Genomic DNA, 20,102 nt, shown 5'->3' on the forward strand with positions numbered 1-20,102 from the left:
AGAGGAATAATAATCAATAAATCAATTTGTGGTTCGTTGCTGATTCATCGCGTTGTGATGCAAAAGGAATCAGCTATGGGAAGTTGAGCTACATTCATTCATTTTCTACTGCTTATCCTCACGAGGGTCGCGGGGGTGCTGGAGCCTATCCCAGCTGTCTTCAGTACACCCTGGACTGGTGGCCAGCCAATCACAGGGCACATATAGACAAACAACCATTCACACTCACATTCATACCTATGGACAATTTGGAGTCGCCAATTAACCTAGCATGTTTTTGGAATGTGGGAGCAAACTGGAGTACCCGGAAAAAACCCACGCATGCACAGGGAGAACATGCAAACTCCACACAGAGATGCCCGAGGGTGGAATTGAACTTGGGTCTCCTAGCTGTGTGGCCTGCGCTCTAACCATTCGACCACCGTGCAGCCCAAGTTGAGCTATATATTTTAGTTATGTAACATGCGTCTGTGTTACAGCTGCTGTTTTGGGTAACAATGAGGTTGACCTGTTTTTGGTGTCACTTCAAGGGAAGGTGCGTAAAGTGGACAACACATGACATCTACAAGAGCACAGGCCATTATTTGAGGAAATACGGTACTTCATATGGAATGATTATTAACAATACAACAATAAAAGTTACTTTCAATTCTTCACTTCACTGTATTGTCAAGCCCCATCCTCAGATATAAAAAGGCAGTAATCCCAGAAAGCAAAGTAAGAATAGATGACAAAAGGAAATGACTTCATGTAATGTCTTTGCGCACATTGTAAGGTGACGGTAGTGTAGATATATGGCGGCCATGTGTGACCGTCGCTAATGGTAAGCGGTCGTTTTGTCGTTGGCAGCTGTGGCTGCTACACCTACAGGCCTGCTGCTGTCTAATTGATGGATCATTTTGCTCTTAATTTGACCTCCTAAGGCTGCAAATGTGCACTCTTGCTGTGCTATTATTGCCTTTGGAGAGGAAATGCTCTTCCCTGAACAACAGCATATAGTTGACTCCCTAAACATGCATGTGTACTGTTAGATAGTCTATTAATACTTTGGAATGTTAACTGGCAGTAAATACAGCAAGTGTATTAGTGACACTAAAGATAAATAGTCTGTAAATGGACCAATCAGCATCCTTTCATCATGAGAAGGTGTGCCAAGTACAATGTAAACAATAGGCGCCCCATGAATAGGGTTTATAATGGAACAGTTTTATCGGAACCGGTCTTGAGCACGACGGCTTTTCTTGATCAAAAGGATATTTTCCTACAATCCAAAATCCAGTGGAACTTCTAAAGTCCAATGCCCTTCAGGCATCCAACAAAGGATGTTAAGAAGACACCTGAAGTTAGGTGAAGTAACCCACGGTAATCTGGATAATCTGAAAGGTTGGTAGGCATGGATTTTTCCGGATGTGGTGGGAAAAACCTTTTGGCGTCCCTCCCTGCCAAGTGACAACCACCGTACCTCTAAAGGTGGCCTTTTCCAAACAGTTTGTGTCTGTTCTTTGCAAAAGCCACCATCTGGCGTGTCAGATTAGATATTTCTATATCTATATTAGTTATATCTGCTGCCCATCTGATCAATATTAACTCATTAGGTAGCCCTCAGATTTAAGGCTCCTATTAAGAGAGCGATACGCTGGCTCCTGCGCAGGAATCACGAGGACCCCCCATCCCGCTGAGAGCAGCTGGAGAGGCTTGGCAGCAGGAGAGGCCGTGACCCGACAGGCACCGCTGTTGCGGCACGGCGTTGCGGGAATGTTTACAACCACTGTCAGGCTCATTTGTATATTTTATTAAGCAGTTACAGACACTGTGCTGTTTTTACTGCCTCGCTCACACGCTGCTCAGCCGGATGGCACTTTTAGCACACTGCTTTACGGTCAGATTATCTGGAATATCAAGGCTTTAATGATGGAAAGGAAGGACTACTGATCCTGTTGTTCACTTTATAAAAGGCGCTGCTCTGGCTCATATATATATGAAAAAGATTATACTATTGCGCCACTGTTTTCTAGCATAGGTGTTACGAATTCATTGGCCATTAACCTCCACTAACACTGACCTCTACCATGAAAAACATCACTTTCATTTGGTGAATTTAGCAACTCATATCATAATTCCATATGTTGAGAAGTGTCAGCCTTCTTATGCAATTGTGACAATCAGTGAATTTTCCTGTTTCAGGGTGATGCTGCTGGGATTTGATGAAAATGTAATATTCATTCATTCATTTTCTACCGCTTATCTTCAGGAGGTCATGGGGATGCTGGAGCCTATCCCAGCTGTCTTCGGGCGAGAGGCGGGGTACACCATGGATTGGTCGCCAGCCAATCACAGGGCACATATAGACAAACAACCATTCACACTCACATTCATACCTATGGACAATTTGGAGTCGCCAATTAACCTAGCATGTTTTTGGAATGTGGGAGGAAACCGGAGTACCCGGAGAAAACCCACGCATGCACGGGGAGAACATGCAAACTCCACACAGAGATGGCCGAGGGTGGAATTGAACCCTGGTCTCCTAGCTGTGAGGTCTGCACGCTAACCACTCGAACGCCGTGCCGCCCCATTGCGGGTGCCAGCATATTGATGAAAAAAAATGTCAGAAATTTGATTCCGGCAGTATGCATGGAAAGTCTGAGATGGGCGAGGGTGAAATTGAACTCAGGTCTCCTTGCTGTGTGGCCTGCGCGCGAACCACTATGTCACCATGCAGCCGAAAATGTAATCATTTTCATTAAATGAGTCCAGCTTATAAGTGATATACAAAATGAATGAAATGTAGATGAAATGAACATGCCCGTAACAATATCCAACCCCCATTTTCTACGCCACTAAAATAGCATAACTTTTTAAAATATATTCTCAAACCCTTATAGCTACAAAAAAAACATTCCTCTTTTTTTTGTGTTTCAACCTGAAGCTAGTGTTTCCTCCTTAATAAATGTGTAATATCATCAGTAGTAGTTTTTAATTCATTAATACTATGCATTACTGCTCAGAACAATACAAACAGGTTTGGTCCTGTGGTCCCTTTTGGGTGAAAGATTTTCAGTTGTTGCTAAACTCCTCCGGGCTGGTAGCCTCCTCCTTGGCGCTTGCTGGGTGACAATGTCAGAAAAAGAGGGAAAACAGAAAGACTTCCAGTGGACGAAGAAGAAGAGAAGAAGAGATTTTTATCTTGCCACTGTCCGTCTTCGAGTTTGAACCCTCATTTGTCCAGTGCAGTAAAAGCCACAAGCGCATCTCTCATTTATATATATATATATGTATATATATGTATATATATACAATATATATATACACATATATATACATATATACACGCACACATATATATGTTTATATAACATGTATATAGAAATCTATTTGTTGTTGATGCTTCCTCCTGTTTGTTTGTTGCTTAATTAACAATTCCAGTCTCAACAAGAAAAAAAGTTCTGTTGTTCAGTGTTTTTTGTTTTCATCAGTTTTTTCCTTTCCTCACACTGTGCCATCTGTTTGCGTCCCCCGGCGACGCATCTCCACGTCTCGTTCCAACTTATGTCTTCATAAGTAAATGCTGATATGTCTTCCAAAACACAGAAAAGAAATCCTTATGCGTTGATTTAAAAAAAAAAAACATGTTGCTTTCCAAGAAAAAAAAAAAAAAGTTAAGCCCCTCCGTGATATCGTCACGTCTCCTCTAAAACCTGGAAAATAGAGCGTCATTTTTTTTTTTTTTACAATTCTTTAATACGGTCGTATTACATCAGCTTAGTGCTTTGCAGAGGGCTAACCCGAACTGGCATACCAATTGATCTTTGTCAATCACCACAGTGGCAGAGCTCCTAATTAACATGCTGGCTGCTCTGTTGGCTAACCCCCCCCCCCCAAAAAAAAATCTGCACAGAAAACTATTAAGCATTGGCAGACAACAATTTGAAGTTCAAATGAATGACTACATGTACACTCAATGTCAACTGAATTAATGGAGGATTTTTTGGGAGGCCAAAAATATTAAAATTAATTATACTGATTTAAACATTTTTGAAATATTTAATTTAAATATAAAAAATGTAATTATTTCTAACTTTTTTTCATTTATTGCACTTGAAAAAATATTTAATGACCATTTCATATATTTCATGACCTAAAAAATAATTAATATTAAATGCATGCTCCATGGAATGTAACATTAATTAAAAGAAGCATATTGAATAAAATAAAATAAAATTGTCAGGTGAAATAAATGAATATAACTCAGATTTGATATCATTAATGGACTATTTAAGTATATGTAATATGGTGATTTTAAATCTGTGTAATTAGACAAAAAGAAATGAGCAGTATTATCTTTGTAAAGGCAATATTGTTCATGTAATTGCATGTGATTTGATTGTTCAAGTGTACTTAACGTAGTTGTGTAGAACTCACCTGTGCTGCTGCTGCTGTTGCTGCAATGAATACTAAAGGTAGGCTGTGTCAGTAAGGGCGGCTGGCATCCTTCGGTCTCTTTAGCTGGACTTTCAACCTCTTCATGCCAATCTGAAAGCCGTTCATGGCCTGGATAGCTGCCTGCGCGCTGGCCGGGTTGTCGAAACTCACAAAGCCTGCAGGAAAAAAACCCCAGAGCTTATCTACAGATTCTAGACAACCAGTAGTACTGAGTAATTCACTGCAGATATTTGGGTTAAGAATTTTATTTACAATGTCTCCACTGGTTACATTCTCGACAGGATGGTGACTTCTGTCAACACGTCTAAATTACTGCACAACCTTGGGACTATCATCTAATTCAACCAATGATGGAAAAAAGGCTATCTAGTATATCCCAAATCACAACATGACCAAGTATGTACAGTAAGCAGGTAAGCAAAGTCGCAAAGCACCATGGGTAATCACCTCCTACACATAATTAATGCCGTATTAATTCACGTCACAGAATGGTGCAGTGGTGCTCCATTTGGATTTTGATATGTCGGGCAGCATGGTAGCCGAGTGGCTAGCATGTGGGCCACACAGTTAGGAAATCGGGAAGACCTGGGTTCGATTCTATGTGTGTAGTTAGTTTGCATGTTCTCTGTGTACTCCGGTTTCCTCCCACATTCCAAAAACATGCTAGATTAATTAGTGACTCCAAATTGTCTATAGGTATGAATGTGAGTGTGAATGGTTGTTTGTCTATATGTGATTGGCTGGCGACCAGTGCAGGTTGTACCCCACCAGGGATAGGCTCCAGCATACCCCCGCGACCCAACGATAAGTGGAATAGAAAATGGAAAATGAAAAAGTGAATTTCATCACTGAACAAAATGAATGGGCCAAAAAAGTGAAATGTTGACAAGAAAAAGCAAAAGTCCAATCAAAGGGAAAAAAGACTGATCAGCAACACCGTTCCCATTAAATACATACATTTTTTTCATTTAATAAAATATGTATTCCTTGAATAAAAACTGAAAAATGCAGAAAAATGCTGTGCTTTTAAGTGCATTAGTCTCTGCTAACAAAAGCTCATGGGAACATGTACAGTGTATTATATTTAGAATCCAAACACAATGTCATTGAGTCATAAAAGGACTGTAATGTGACCTTTCATTGCAGATTCTTAACGATGACTGACACAATTCATAATAAAAGTAAAATACAAAGACTCAAAATGATGTAAAAGTGAAACCCAAAGCAGGTTTTGACTCAATCTGGACTCAATTAAGTGCTCATTACATTGCAAGGGTGTGTTTCAACACATGATGAGTCTGCCTGAGGACCCCCCCCCCAAAAAAAAGTCCTCTTAGATTTACCTGCACTAAACATCCTGTTTGCATCAAGTGTATAAAAAAAATAAAAATAACACCTTGCGAAGTCAGTGACCAGAAACTGCAGTTGAGTGTGTCTCCGCTTGATCCGCTCCCCTGTGTCTGGGGTGTCATTAGGAAGGTTCCATGACCCGTGAAAAACAGCAGGAGATTCTCCTCGGCCACCTGGGGGACGTGTCTGCGCGAGCCTGTTCGGTCGGGTCTGACTCAGACCATTTATGGCGAAGGAGACACATTGGAGGAGCCCTTTCCACGGAGGGCTGCATTTAGATAAACTGAAGGGTGGAGGGGCCACTTTGATATTCCATTGTGACTCACCATAAGCTAAGCAATTACAGCAAAACCTTGATTAGCACGTCTTGTTGTGTTATTAATGCACTGCGTGAGTCCAGCTGTGTTCTCTGTGTATTTTTATCAAAAGACGTCCTTGTTAGCACCCGATCAGCTTCCTACAATGTGGAAACATCCATCCATCAATCCATCTATGTACCGCTTAGCCTCACGAGGGTTGCGTGCATGCTGGAGCCTATCCCTGCTGTCTTCAAGAGGCGGGGTACACCCTGGACTGGTCGCCAGCCAATCACAGGGCACATATAGACAAACAACCATTCACACTCACATTCATACCTATGGACAATTTGGAGTGTTTATGTTTTTTGTTTTGCGTCATTATGTTTTTGGAATGTGGGAGAAAACCCACACATGCACAGGGAGAAGAGATGCCCAACTGGAGATTCGAACCTAGGTCTCCTAGCTGTGTGGTTTGCGCACTAACCACCATTCCATCTCTTTTTGGGGGAGTCAGCCTTCTGAAAGCTGGTATGTTCATGACAGGGTGAACCCCAATCAGTAAAGAGGCTATGCTGTAAGACATCATTTTGGTTTGTATGTAATTATAATGTAGACCATGCTTAATTTGATTTCAGAATATACGAAAGGCCAATAAAAATATGGCCAAAAAGTGGCCCCCGAGCCAGACTTGCTTAGCATCAGTCTAAATGTATCCCCCTTTCCAGATGAATTACACTGTTCCTACTCATACCCCTGGCCTAACACCATGTTGTAAATGCATAGTATATACGTCAATACCGCAAATAGGTCTTCTTTCATGAATTTATATGTTATTAAGTCCCCCTGGGGAGGCGGGATTGGTGATCAATTCTGCTCCTGAAGTGAAAACAAATGCTGATCTATAACTGTCCTTTGCCTCCACCCCTCCCAACTCACACACTCAACATTCCTGGTCAAAGTTTTTATCAGCCCCGGGGCAGGTTTACTATATGTGTAGGCTGACAGAGCTAAATGAGACAAGAGGAGGCGCGGTGAGGAGGTGCGTGAATCAGCCTCAGTAGTGAGAGTATTGACAGATATTGGGGTGAAAGAACGGTGATGCTGATGCAGCAGCAGCAAGGTGTTCAGGTCACGCAGCGGCTCCAAGGAAACAAGGACATAGATCCTGATCGACGACATCATGGCCAATGTGGCCTCAGTGTATATGTTTATTATAGACCTTTTCAACAGTACTGATGCCAAAACACAACAGTCATCAAGATGCAAATGGAGGTCAGTCGGGGGCAAGATCGGTTTCAGCAATTCTTTCATTTTTCTTCGCCTTTGTGCTTTTCCCAAGAGTGGCATTTTTTAAAACAGCTATCCCAAATTTGCTCATACCTTGGTCAGATTTTGGGATAATTATTGCACTCTCTTCAATGCAATAGTAATTTATTGCCAGTCCGTAGTATAAAAAAAACAGCAGTGAGAGCACTTCCCATGCAAGCTCACCGCCCAATGACACAGCAATCCAAGCGCAGTGAGGGGGAACTACCGCTATAGTTACTGAGCCTCATATCCAATATCCAAAGTGAAACTAACTTCACCACGATATTCACCATTGTGGGCATGTCTGCATGATAATCCTCATGGTGGGTGGTGGGAGTCGAGTAGCAACTAGCATGTTGGTGTATGGTCCAGAGTTACGAACGTGATACGGCAACCAGATTGATCTGACATTATCCAATCTTCAAAAATACAGCGGATCAGAACCCCTATTCCATCTTTATTAATAATGATTTGGACTGTCGGTGGTTGTTGGTTTACGGCAGGGGTCTCAAACACGCGGCTAGTTTGAGGCCCCTGCCTTGATATGAAAGTTTAATGTTAGTGCGGCCTGCGCAAGTTTGATATGGATGCTGTATGGTATCATGTACCCAGAAAAAAATATTACGTTTGATTAATGTTCATGTTAAAGGTTAAATAACTGTTAATAGTTAACCTCCCTATCCGTGTGGAAGTGGTAAGTTTTTGGCTATTTAAGTTTAAAGGAAATTACTTGAAGCCTACATACAATATGTTGTAAATAAAAATAAAGTATAAATGTGACTATAGTCGTGTTTTGTCATGTCTACAGGGCTCTAATAATGCTTTGTTCATTTTAATCTGTAAAAAATAATTTGTCTACCCACCAACTATATGTGGTTTCTTAAGTTTTTATTATTATTATTAAATTTATTTATTACTGATTGATTGATTTTCTTTATTCTTGATTTGTTTATTTATTTTTCATCTTAAAAATTAAGATATTTGAGAACAGTGGAATGTTTTATCAGAGCTTTTATTGTAGAAAATCGAAACCAAAGCAAAGTTCATTTTTCTGTTTTTAATAAATGCGTTTTTTTTTTTTGGAAAACCTGATGCGGCCCAGTCTCGCCCAGACCCTAGCTCCAGTGGCCCCCAAGTAAATTGAGTTTGAGACCCCTGGTTTACGGCATTCTGTGTTACTGCATTTTGTGGTAAACGTTCCGATAACTTAAATTTTGGTCGGTAAACACAAAACAAGAACTAGTTACAGCGGAAGAATGCACTATGTCCAGCTCATGTGCAGCCACACTACTACAAAGTCATTATAAGTATCATATTAGGTTATTGCCTGTTGACCTGAAGCTTACTGTGTCTTGTCCTGTGACTGAAGAACTCACCGAAACACTTGCTCTGGTTGGTTGCCCGGTCCATAAAGACCTTGGAGGAGATGACGGTGCCGAAGGGCAGAAACATCTGCATGAGTTCATTGTCTCCAAATTCCTGTGGCAGGTGGTAGATGAACAGGTTACAGCCCTCCGGACCTGCAGACAGAAACAAGACTGACTGCTGGGAATTGGCATTCTTTATTTCGTCTCTTCTCAATGCGGACTTTCAGGAGGACTTCATTAAGATGAGATGTGTTAGTTCATTAGTTTACCAGGTAGTACCAGGTTAACTGCAGGTATATTATTATTGGATTCTTTTAATGAACTAATACAGTAACACCTAAAAGTTTAGAAAAGATTTGCAGAAACAGTAAAATAACACGTTCTGACATTGTTAAGGACAAACTGGGGTGTAAGGCAGTTTTCCAACATGATGACCAGCGCTAATACTCCTTTAAGATGACAACTGTCATGTTTCTATATTGTACATGTAGGAAGACGCCATTAACAGTGTTTTATCACCCACATCTTGTATGTATCTATTTCCTGGGATGAGCTGTGAACAGTACATTATATGAGGTCGGTTTATTTATCTATTACACAGAGAATGAGATGTGTGCAGCATCAAGTTAATATCGTTCTCTGGCCTCTTCTCTATGAGAGAGCCACAGCAATATTGTCCTCTCATGCTTATCTTTGTTATAAATCTACAAAAGTAATAATGTTCTCTCACCCTCACCTTCTCTCTGCTGCTGCTGCTGCTGCTGGATGACCTGTGGCGCTTGGGGCAGCGTCTGGCCAATGGGAGTCAGCGTGGTGGCCGGGTAAATTGCTACAAGAAAAATACGGATGGCGTTACGGTAAGGTCTACGGTCCATAACACAAGACCTGATGGTGTTCTTATAGTGGTGCCATTGCAATACATTTAAAGCTGGTTGTAAATAAAGTAGCGGCAGGCGCTCACCCGTGTATTGTTGTACTCCAGTGAAGGCTTGCTGCAGGGTGTCGGCGGCCGTGGGGCTCTGGGTGGAGTAAGGTGGCAGACCGTTGGTGTAGACCGTCTCCACAGCGGGGTGTCCGTTTGGCTGATGAGGGATGCCGGTGAATCCGTTGACGATGGGTGTGACGATGCTGGGAACGGCGGAGGTGGTGATGTTGGCTGGCGGAGAACTGAGGCCTGAGGGGACGAAGAGAGGACCACTGAGAATTGATCATGACACTGTTGTTACCCATTTGTTTTTGTTGTTGTAGCAAGGTAGAATTTATGGGGCACAATTAATTGTGTCTTCAAGCCACATTTTTTATTTTTTAAACATGTCCCATTTGGCAGTCATGGTCACTATGTTGTTTCCTTGGCAACATAGGTCATAGGTTATCTTACACTGCAAGAAAAGGACAGGGAGAGTTGGCAGGTTGCTGATAATGTGTTCAAGTCCGAATTAAGTTATAAAAGGGTGCAAGACTCTATGTGTCTGTGGGGATGTTCCACTGTGCTTCTGTCTGCCATCATAACAGAGTTGTGTTTGCTCTCTGGTTGTGCATGTATTCATTACAAAAAAAATGTAATTAATGAAATAAATTAGTTACCTTCCCTCACAGGACAGCGGAACCCATTTAAGTCGACATCCCTCAGATTGGTTGACTCACATTGACAAAAGCGGTTGTCGTCATAACCGAGTATAGCTAATGCTTGCACATTTCCTTGTGACTTCGCTAGAGGCATAAGGAGAATGGGCGATAATAAAGCATTTGTGAACCTATGGCAGTTGTGGAAAGGGCGATGAAAGAATGGCTGAGATGTCTTCTATTAAAGTCTACTATGCCAAAATTTGCTTAAGTCTGAACTTTTTAAGAAGTAAGAAGAACACAGTAGACCGGGACTTGATGAGTTGGTCGACTTATACAGGTTTGTTGACATAAACAGCGTCGACTTAATTGGGTTCCACAGTAATATTATCATATTAATTTAATTGTGTTCATGAATTGCTCCTCCAATTGTGACATTTTAATGCACAGTGATGGATTTTGATTGTGCGACAGATAGAAAACAGTTCAGGCATACTGAGACACACATACATTGTTGTCAGCATTGTGCGGAGAGGCTTCACGACCATGCCGAGCTACACCACATTTCCTGGCTAATGCAAGGACAAGTGTGACACACGCCTGTCAAACATAAGCTATTTGTCATGACACATCAGGCAGCATCGCAGGGAAGCCAACCTGTGAAAAATGAGGCCGTGTTTGTGCAAGTCCACTCTACTGCTCAGCATGATGAAACTACCATGAAACTACTGAGGGGAAATAAAGCAAAAACCTGATGGAAATGATTAGAGAGGCATTTGCCTGGAGAAGCAGGTAGCAGAAACAAAATGATGTCCGTTACACACACACCACAACATTTGGCAGGTTGACAAACGCGCGGGTCATAACATATTTGATGCACGCCTGAGAAGCAGCGGCAGGATGGTTCATGAGCGGAATGGAAATTGGTTGCTTGCCGTCCCCTCTCATGCAATGCATTTTAAAAGGGCCCTCCTTTGGAAAGTGTTTCCAATTATGCCAGGAACACCAAAGTACCCATTTTGCGCTAGAATCTCACGGTGTGATGGCCTCTCTAAAGAAGGGGCCTCTGTGGTGAAGCATCCGTGCTCACTGAAGTACAGCTCCCCTGAGACCACCTCTCATTCTGGAAACCTTAGCCCTGATTGGATGAGGGAAGGAGGGAACTTGGGGTTGGGGGAGGTTTGTGTGGTTGTCACGGAAACGCAACCACACATATTTCCCTCACAGTGCTGGGCCTTGGCAGTGGCAAAGCACGTAACAAGTGGCCCATGTAGTATCAGCGATTCACAATGAGGTTTTCCATAAATGGGGCGGTACACATGTTGTACATTCAGAATTTTGTCTCAATTTTTGCACACTGCTTTGGTTTTCGGACAATATTGCACGCAATAAAGTGGTTCGTGAAATTGAGAGCCAAGCAAAGCTGCCTACGGTTTGCTGGCTCACTATCTGCATTTTTATTGAGTGCAACTGCTAAATAACCCTACATGGGACCAAAAAAACATTGCGGGTGCCATTCATTTCATTTTTTCCTCACAAGGGTCGCAGGGGGTGCTGGAGCTTATCCCAGCTGTCTTCGGGCGAGAGGCCTGGTACACCCTGGACTGGTCGCCAGCCAATCACAGGGCACATATAGACAAACAACCATTCACACTCACATTCATACCTATGGACAATTTGGAGTCGCCAATTAACCTCGCATGTTTTTGGAATGTGGGAGGAAACCGGAGTACCTGGAGAAAACCCACGCATGCCCGGGGAGAACATCCAAACTCCACACAGAGATGGCCTAGGGTGGAATTGAACCCTGGTCTCCTAGCTGTGAGGTCTGCGCGCTAACCACTCAAACGCTGTGACGCCCCATTGCGGGTGCCAGCATATTGATAAAAAACAATGTCCGAAATTTGATTCCGGCAGTATGCACGGAAAATCTACATCAACAATCAGTTCGATCATTATGTCAATTACAATTAATTCACTTCATGTTCTGCTTGTAATAATTCTCTATAAAATGTATTTTGTTTTCCTACCGGGAAATTTGAGCATTTACTTGAAAAAACGGAATTCAAATTCACTCACACTGATTAAAATGAAAGTCCATCTATCCATTTATTGTACCGCTTATACTGGAAAATGGAAATGAAAGTATCGTTTTAAAAAACTCTTACTGTAATGCTCTTATGTCTGTCACAAACAAACTAACACTACTAAATCCACTATCAGTTCAAAACAATGAAGTGCAAATGCCCCGGTAGTCATTAGAGGGCTCACAACAGTGTGAGGTGAGAGCTATTGTCTTCTACACTTCTTTCCTTTTTCCCCCTCTTTAGACTCCCCACCATTGCTCGCCTCCTGTGGGACTGTGATGAATTAGCCTGCAGCTTCTGTCCTTTCTCCCGCCAGTACCTTGGAGAGCATCTCTCCCGTTCTTTAACCAGTGACGACAAGCCTACTAAAGGAAGGAAGGCCACACGCACTCCAACCCCTTGCGGCGTATAATGTAGCCTCCAACCCCTTGCGCCATATAATGTAGACTCTCCATCATCAAGTGGATTCATTTTGTAGTAACATACTTTGGGGGTGCCCTTTAGAGCAATTACATAAGTGCCAGCATGACATGAAAGGTAAGGGGGCAGGCTCCAAAGGGAGTTTGTGACAAACAGGGATGATCCGTTGGGGATAAACATTAGCATGGATATTGTAGTGAGCACTGAAATATTTAACACTGTATGTATTGATGTTGTAAAATAAGAACTTTACAATGATTTTGATGACCATGTTGGCCTAGTGTCGCCAACCTCTCATGGTGGGTACCTAATATTAATAATCAGAGTTTGTCTAGAGAATTATGGGGCTTTTTTATGGTTACTCTGAGGTTTTTGTTTGTTTTTTAAGTACACGATGGGCCGCATGCCTGTAGGTTACCCACCCTTACTGAAGTAAGCCCACATTCACTGTACTGTGTTCATTTTATGTAAGCAAAATTACATTGAGACACAAGATGGGGGGGAGGAAAAACTCTTGATCCACTCTTTGCTGTGATTGCCTGGCGAAAAAGGAGCTTGGGTGTGCGGCAGAAGTATTTATTATGCTAATTATACATTCAAATCAAGCAAGGAAACGGGAGTGCAGTCATTACCGCCAACGAGGACTGTCTGCCGCTGGAGCAAGTAATAAGCACTCCAAACAGATGCTTTCATCTAACTGATTTAAATTGTGATGCATGTTTTTTTTTTTTTTGGGGGGGGGGGGGGGGAGGAAAGAAAATGTCTAGAAATGAATAACAGAGTCGCTTTTTTAGACAAACTGACACTCCAAGAAGAACTACTTGTATGTGAATACTAATAGTCACTTTGGTGCATATTTGTCTCTGACACATACTTAGTTTATATGCTAATCGAGCAAAAGGAGTTTTTTTTTTCAAGTAATGATCTTTCTCATGTGTGTTTGGTATTACATTAAAATACATCAAGAAGGAACTATAGTAATCTCAAAATTTGTGGCTTTACTTTACTTTTTCAAAATTATATTTATTCAATTCCATTTTCCTCCATTTATCCAGGTCCGGGTCGTGGGGGCAGCAGCCTCAGTAGGGAAGCCCAGACTTCCCGGTCCTCGGCCACCTCCTCCAGCTCCACCAGGAGGACACTAAGGCGTTCCTAGGCCAGCTGGGAGACATAATCACTCCAGCGTGTCCGAGGTCTGCCCAAGTGAAGGAGAAGCGAGTCTACTCTGAGCTCCTCCCGGGTGACTCAGCTCCTCACCCTATCTCTTAAGGTCCCAGCTACCCTATGGAGAAAACTAATTTCAGCTGCTTGTATCCGCTATCTTGTTCTTTCGGTCACGACCCAAAAGCTCATGACCATAGATGACAGTGGGAACATAGATCCACCGGTAAATTGAGAGCTTTGCCTTCTGGCTCGGGTCTCTTTTCACCACAACGGTCCCGTACAGCGACCACCTATTGACCTCATGCTCCCACCTTCTTTCATTCGTGAACAAGACCCCGAGATACTTCAGCTCTTCCGCCTGGGGCAGGACCTCATTCCCAACCTGGCGGGACCACTCCACCGACTGACCGACTGAGTCTCATCGTTTAACACCAGAAGGCAACATTCTAACTACATTAACAGGTCAAAAAAGTGGAAAAAAAGCATAGGTCACCTTTAAAGTTCTGCTAAAACCAGCACATTGGCTTTGTTTGGCTTGAAATAAGCTATGGAAATAAATGTTACAAAAATTAGTACCTCTTGGCCATTGTCTTTTTGTAAAAGTAGCTCTCACAACAACAAAAAAAAGATTTGTGACCCTCAATATAGCTAGTAATACCTTTAAACATCGGTATCGGACGATTTCACACATGTATTATCAGTATCGGCAGCATAAAAACTTGATCGGAACATCTCTAGTGAAAAGTGAGAATGAAAGAAACTATGACAACCACCACCACCTAAAACTGATCACTGTTTACAATTACTATATATTATCCTAGTGGAATTGTAGAACAATATTGACTATTTTCTTTATTTTTGCCTTTTGGCCTAAGCATGTTTATTTCTTCACGCTATGCAAACAAAAACTACAACAAATTAGCGGGTTATTTTATGATATAAAATCTGAATGTGTTCACGGTCAAGTTCTTCATTCATAAATATGTTGTACAACGATAATGAGTTCAATGATCACGTTCTTTCTTCAGCAACACAATGCTAGTCACCACCATCATGCTAGGTTCGCCAAGTTGAAGAAAAACGGAATCAGCTCCGACGTCTCTAGCTAAGTGATCTAGCTCCACACTTTATTTTAAGGTGTGTAGTGAAGCCTGCTTTTTTTTTAAGCTTTAGTTGCAACTTCAAAGCCTCTTCTTACAAAAGTAGTGCAAATAAGTGAGGTGGATGATAGATTTTTCTCATGTTTATTGGAATCTTACCAATTTATTGGAAACGTATGACTATGAGAATATCATTGAAAAGTCCGTTTTGCGTACATCTTTCCCATATAGACGATATCTGTGGTGCATCATCCACTTTTGCAACTACTGCAGTTCTGTTTGTGTGTACAAAACATGAGAAGATACACTTCTCCCATCCGAACAAAGCATCCTATCACAGCTGGATCCTAGTGATGGGAGACTGGGAGCGGCACCTGCTTAACATTATTTCCAAAAAGCATCATCATGCATCATTGTGAGCATACACGCGCTAATCAGCCCAACCATCTGGCTAACGGCTCGTGCACCATTGAGCTTAAATGTGTTGCATCTGTTGATCAAACGGACGCCTCATTGTTTTCCGAGTAACACCCTTAACCTACGTGTCTCTTTGTACTCCGGCCTGCTGTCGCCCACTCATTTTTTTTAATTTTAATTTCACAAAGGTTACGCGGATCGTTTCAATCAAAAATCAATGTCACACGCAGAGCTCGGATGTGGGTGCCAATTCAACGACGATGTGATCTTAATGTTAATACACACACCCCGGTCTACCTTGCTTTCACTTAATGCATAAATTAAACCCGAGACCCTAAAACAGAATACAAAATGGATAAAGAAATGAATTATTCCTCTGACTCATGACTGACATCCTCCAGTATCACTCAGTAGTGTCACACTCCCTTGGCCTACTTATGCAGACAGCCTTGTAAGTAATGTTTTGTATCTCTTCAACTGAGTCTAAATAAGTCATAGGCACACAAATGTAGTATACGAGAGCTGCTCCCGAGGCAGCATGACTAAAATTAATGAACGCAGTCAAGTAAAACAGGGAAATAAAACATTTCATATTTATGTAAGTCCTTGAAGTCTGGCAAAAAGAAAAAATAAGCCAGCCTTTCTTTGAAGGATTAATGGTACATCATGTTGAATAATAAAAAGTAATCAGTAGGCATTGGCTCAAAGGGAGATAAAGCAGATGACATCAGTTTCATGCACTTTTTTGTGGATTTGTTGATTATTTTTGCGTGTGAAGTGGAATGCACAACGAACTACAACTGGCACTATTGATGCATCGCAGCAAGTTCCACTATGTCAACATGCTTCTTCTTTCTTGAAAGAAAATATGAAAGACAATATTGATAGGTTTATATTTTTCCCATAAGAAAAAATTAACACAAAACACATTTATAAGGAATAATTATATTTTGATATGCAGATAACAATTTGAAATACATACAATATCAATTATGAATGACAGCAACATTTACCATAACTTTACCATGGCTGAAAACATGATTGTTGACAAAGACAATGAGGCAACAAGATCCACTCAGACCCCACCTTCGAGTTATTTCTTGAATTTTCTCTTGAATTTCTCAATGTGGGTGTGCCAATCTGATATTCTGATATCCGATATCGGCTACAAAACAGCATTGGATTATAACAGCCTGCATGTAAAATCTCTGATATTGACACACCGATACGAGCAGTCCAGTCCAGGCTCTGCACCAGCACTTCTATCTAGCAGCAGCCCTTCTAGTAAACCCATGTTATAACAAACAACCGCGTTGTAGGCATGTTTAGCAAGGAGTTGGAGGGATTTTTTGTTAAAGTCTGAAAAAAAGAGTGCCAGTCTGAGCAAAACGTGCAAAACGTGCATGCTCAAGTTTCCTGTGGTGGCACAGAACTGGGGAAGTTTAATGCGACTGACCTCATCACGCATTTGAAGATGGACTTTCACAACAACTTCCTGAAACATCCACTGCTGTTTGTCACATTTACAATGTGTGAGAAATCCCCTGCTGGAACTGAAATAGTGCAAACCGAGGCAAAATTTTTGTGAAAATTGTTGGAATAAACCAAAACATACGCGAATTGGGGTGTGCACTAACTGACAATCCAAAGCACACATAAACATTATACCAAAATAGATAGGTTGATCATGAATTCACTAAGCTAATCAATCAAGGACATTTAGCCATCCTGCCTGTCACACGTATGCAGATGTATGCAGTTGCATGACAAGATTTTTTTCACAGTACAGTATGTATTAACTGCTGTAACGTTACGATCTTTAGCCACTGAATTTGGTACGTGCCTTGAGTGTACTGACAAGCAAAAAGATGGTGAAAAAACATGGCTGCCATCAAGCAAAAAGTCTTTAGTACGGCGGACTGAGCGACTAACTGCCCTTTGGTCATTGACCACTTGTCCAATGATGATGCAACTTTGAGGATACCTGTATTACATATACGGTTGCATGTATTCCAAAGCATAGAGAGTACAATCCATAAACAGTGTCACAAATGTTAACATGTGGACACCTCATGCTTTTTAGGGTAAATACTACCTCTGGTTTATCCATCAGAATTAGAGGCTTCCTAGCAAGACTGGGATGCTACTTTTAATCACTTTCTCTGATTGATCACTCCCATCCAAAAATGCACACTTGATGAATACCAAGCGGGAGTGCACATACAGTGAAACGAGTACATGGGCAGCAACACTCTTTTTGTACTTTGCACTTTTACCCCCTTTTGGCTTCAGGTGACCACACATTTGATAAAAGAAAAAGGTTAATTGGGGTCGTGTTGCATTGATTGTGTCTCTTCTGTAAATTCAAATTCACTGACTGTACTGAATTAAATGAAGCAGGACCACCGGGCACGCTGAATAAAAGACAAACTGCCTTCTTGCGGAGAGGCGAACGGAATTTCAATTTAAATGCCTGCGAGAGAGAGTGAGAGAGAAAGAAAAAAAAAGCAGAAATAATTTGATAAGCTGCAGCAAGCTGGATTGTTGTGATAGCACCTCTGACTGGCTGACGCCGATTGGTTAAAAGTTAGCAAAAGATCACTCGGTGCTGTGGTGTTGACAAAGTAGGTGAGTGAAGCACAACAAAGACTAGGATGCTGTATTATTTATTTCTCTTCTCTGCTTTTGTTGAGGGAAGAATCATTCCCCTCTTCTGTCTTGCATTCTCTCAAGTAAAAGCTGAATAAGCAAAAGCGATGCAGAGATGTTCAAAGTCACTCCCTTTCCAAATCTTTGCATACTCCACTGTATTTGTAAGAATCATTTGTGAGTTACAGTAAGAAGGTGATCTGATGACCTTGCTGCAACCTGACACATACACACCACCATGGTACCCAAAAGATTGTCATATGAGACCTGATTTTTTTTAAAAGTCTGTGTGAATAGTAAAATTTCTGTTTTGTTTTGTTTTTTCAAATGCAACCCAGGCCTCTTTTATATGTGGATATAAATCAGATGCTACTTAGTCTGAACGTTTGGTCATGTATAGTCGACCTATACGTCCTTGTAGGTGCGAGTGTTGTGGAAAGGTACTCACCGATGCTTCTTATTATCCAAAAAATTACTTTTAAAAAACAGTGTCAGTGAAGCAACTCACGTCAATATCCTACCCCTCCTGGTTCTAAAAGAAAATGTTGATTCCGGTCGCACAAAATCCTTGAAATTGCCATAAATGCGCCAGGACTGAGAACATGTATTGGGGCTTGTTTACTTCTGCAAACACACGGCACCACGAGCGACCTTGTGTTTTGTGCACATGCGTGTCACTTCCCAGATGCACTGCATTCACGTTTACAAGTCATATTTTTTGGGTAATGTTAACATAAAATATCACATTTTAACAATCGGGGATCATACATTCATACAAACATACACATAACTTCATGTAGAGTACACATTTTTGAAAAAAAACGATGACACAAAGACACACACATGCATACAAACATGGTTTAGCTCATCATATGGCGCCGATAAAAAAGAAAAAAAACACAGGATGTCGAAAAGATGGAAAGACGATATCCCTTACACACACACACACGTGCACACCACAAGAAAAGGGAATGAAACTGAGTGCTCACCCAAGGCTTGATGAAACTCACCCGACACCGGGGTCATGGGGGTGGGCGGGAGGCTGTTGATATTGAGCGCCCCCATCTGGTGGATCTGTGTGGCGGGGAAGGCGGCCACACTTGGCGTCAGGTAACCGCTGTGGCTTGCCGCCATGATGGCCGCCTGCTGCTGCATGAGCTAAATAAGAGGGACACAGAGGATGGAAGGGGGTTGGGGGGGTATGAGTGGAGGACAGACAGTAATGGAAAAATATAGAAAGTTGGGAAGGAAGGGGGGAGGCAAGGGTGGGATGTATGTTGAGGTTGATGGATGGAGTGCGGAGGGGAAATAGAAAGTAGAGCAGAGTAGAAGAAAGGGAAGAGGGGAGGAGAAGAAGAAGCCTGTCAGCCTATGTTTAGTGCATCTGTCTGGGCTGGCAGCAGGAAGCCTGTCACCAGCTGCTCCTGCTCTCATACAAATCAACACATTGACATGTGCACATTATCTGTGCGCTCTGGGAACAGGCAAAGTTTGCATAAGAGTTGCAGCGGGCTCTCCTTGGAAACTTCACAACTACACCGTGTCGCCCCGCAAAGGAATCATGCTCACACACATGCACAAGGGTGCCTAACCAAAAGTGGATGCTAAATAAGAATTATTTGAAGCAGTGTTACACAATGTTGGGTTGAAATGCCTCAATGAACACCTTAACCTAGTATATGATGGCTAGCTGCCACTACATCGTTGTTAAAACTATAACGCAGGTGCTTAAAGAAGTCAATGGGATTGTTTTTCTTATACCCTTTGCTGCTGATTATTGTTTTCTGTTTGAGTAATGTCACTGGATCAACCCTTTTCTTGGGGTTATACGGCAAAAGTGGCTCAACAAACCCAGGCATTGTGCTGAAGATGCAGCTCAACAAAGCCTGAATTGCCAAAATATGGGATTTAAAGGAAAAATGAATTTTAGGACTG

The 20,102-nt window shown here is 41.8% G+C and overlaps 1 protein-coding gene across 8 annotated transcripts in view; it reads right to left on the bottom strand.

Annotated features, from left to right (window-relative positions):
• Window positions 1-560: 560 nt before the first annotated feature.
• Window positions 561-20,102, bottom strand: part of celf5a (cugbp, Elav-like family member 5a) — a 219,618-nt gene continuing 200,076 nt past the window's right edge. For 3 of the 8 annotated variants that reach the window (XM_058073574.2, XM_058073570.2, XM_058073569.2), the window contains exons 7-12: window positions 19,157-19,325; window positions 9,729-9,941; window positions 9,498-9,596; window positions 8,777-8,920; window positions 4,423-4,598; window positions 561-3,698 (exon numbers count right to left, since the gene is read on the bottom strand). In XM_058073574.2, coding sequence (XP_057929557.2) covers window positions 4,471-4,598; window positions 8,777-8,920; window positions 9,498-9,596; window positions 9,729-9,941; window positions 19,157-19,325 — 753 coding nt within the window. In that variant the 3' untranslated portion in view covers window positions 561-3,698; window positions 4,423-4,470. The remainder of the gene's footprint in view (window positions 3,699-4,422; window positions 4,599-8,776; window positions 8,921-9,497; window positions 9,597-9,728; window positions 9,942-19,156; window positions 19,326-20,102) is intronic. The other 5 variants (XM_058073577.2, XM_058073576.2, XM_058073572.2 and 2 more) reach the window with 4 other exon arrangements.

The sequence above is a fragment of the Doryrhamphus excisus genome, linkage group LG4 (genome assembly GCF_037039965.1).
Source record: "Doryrhamphus excisus strain RoL-2023G ecotype Guam linkage group LG4, RoL_Dexc_Guam_v1.1, whole genome shotgun sequence".
Lineage (NCBI taxonomy): Eukaryota > Metazoa > Chordata > Actinopteri > Syngnathiformes > Syngnathidae > Doryrhamphus > Doryrhamphus excisus.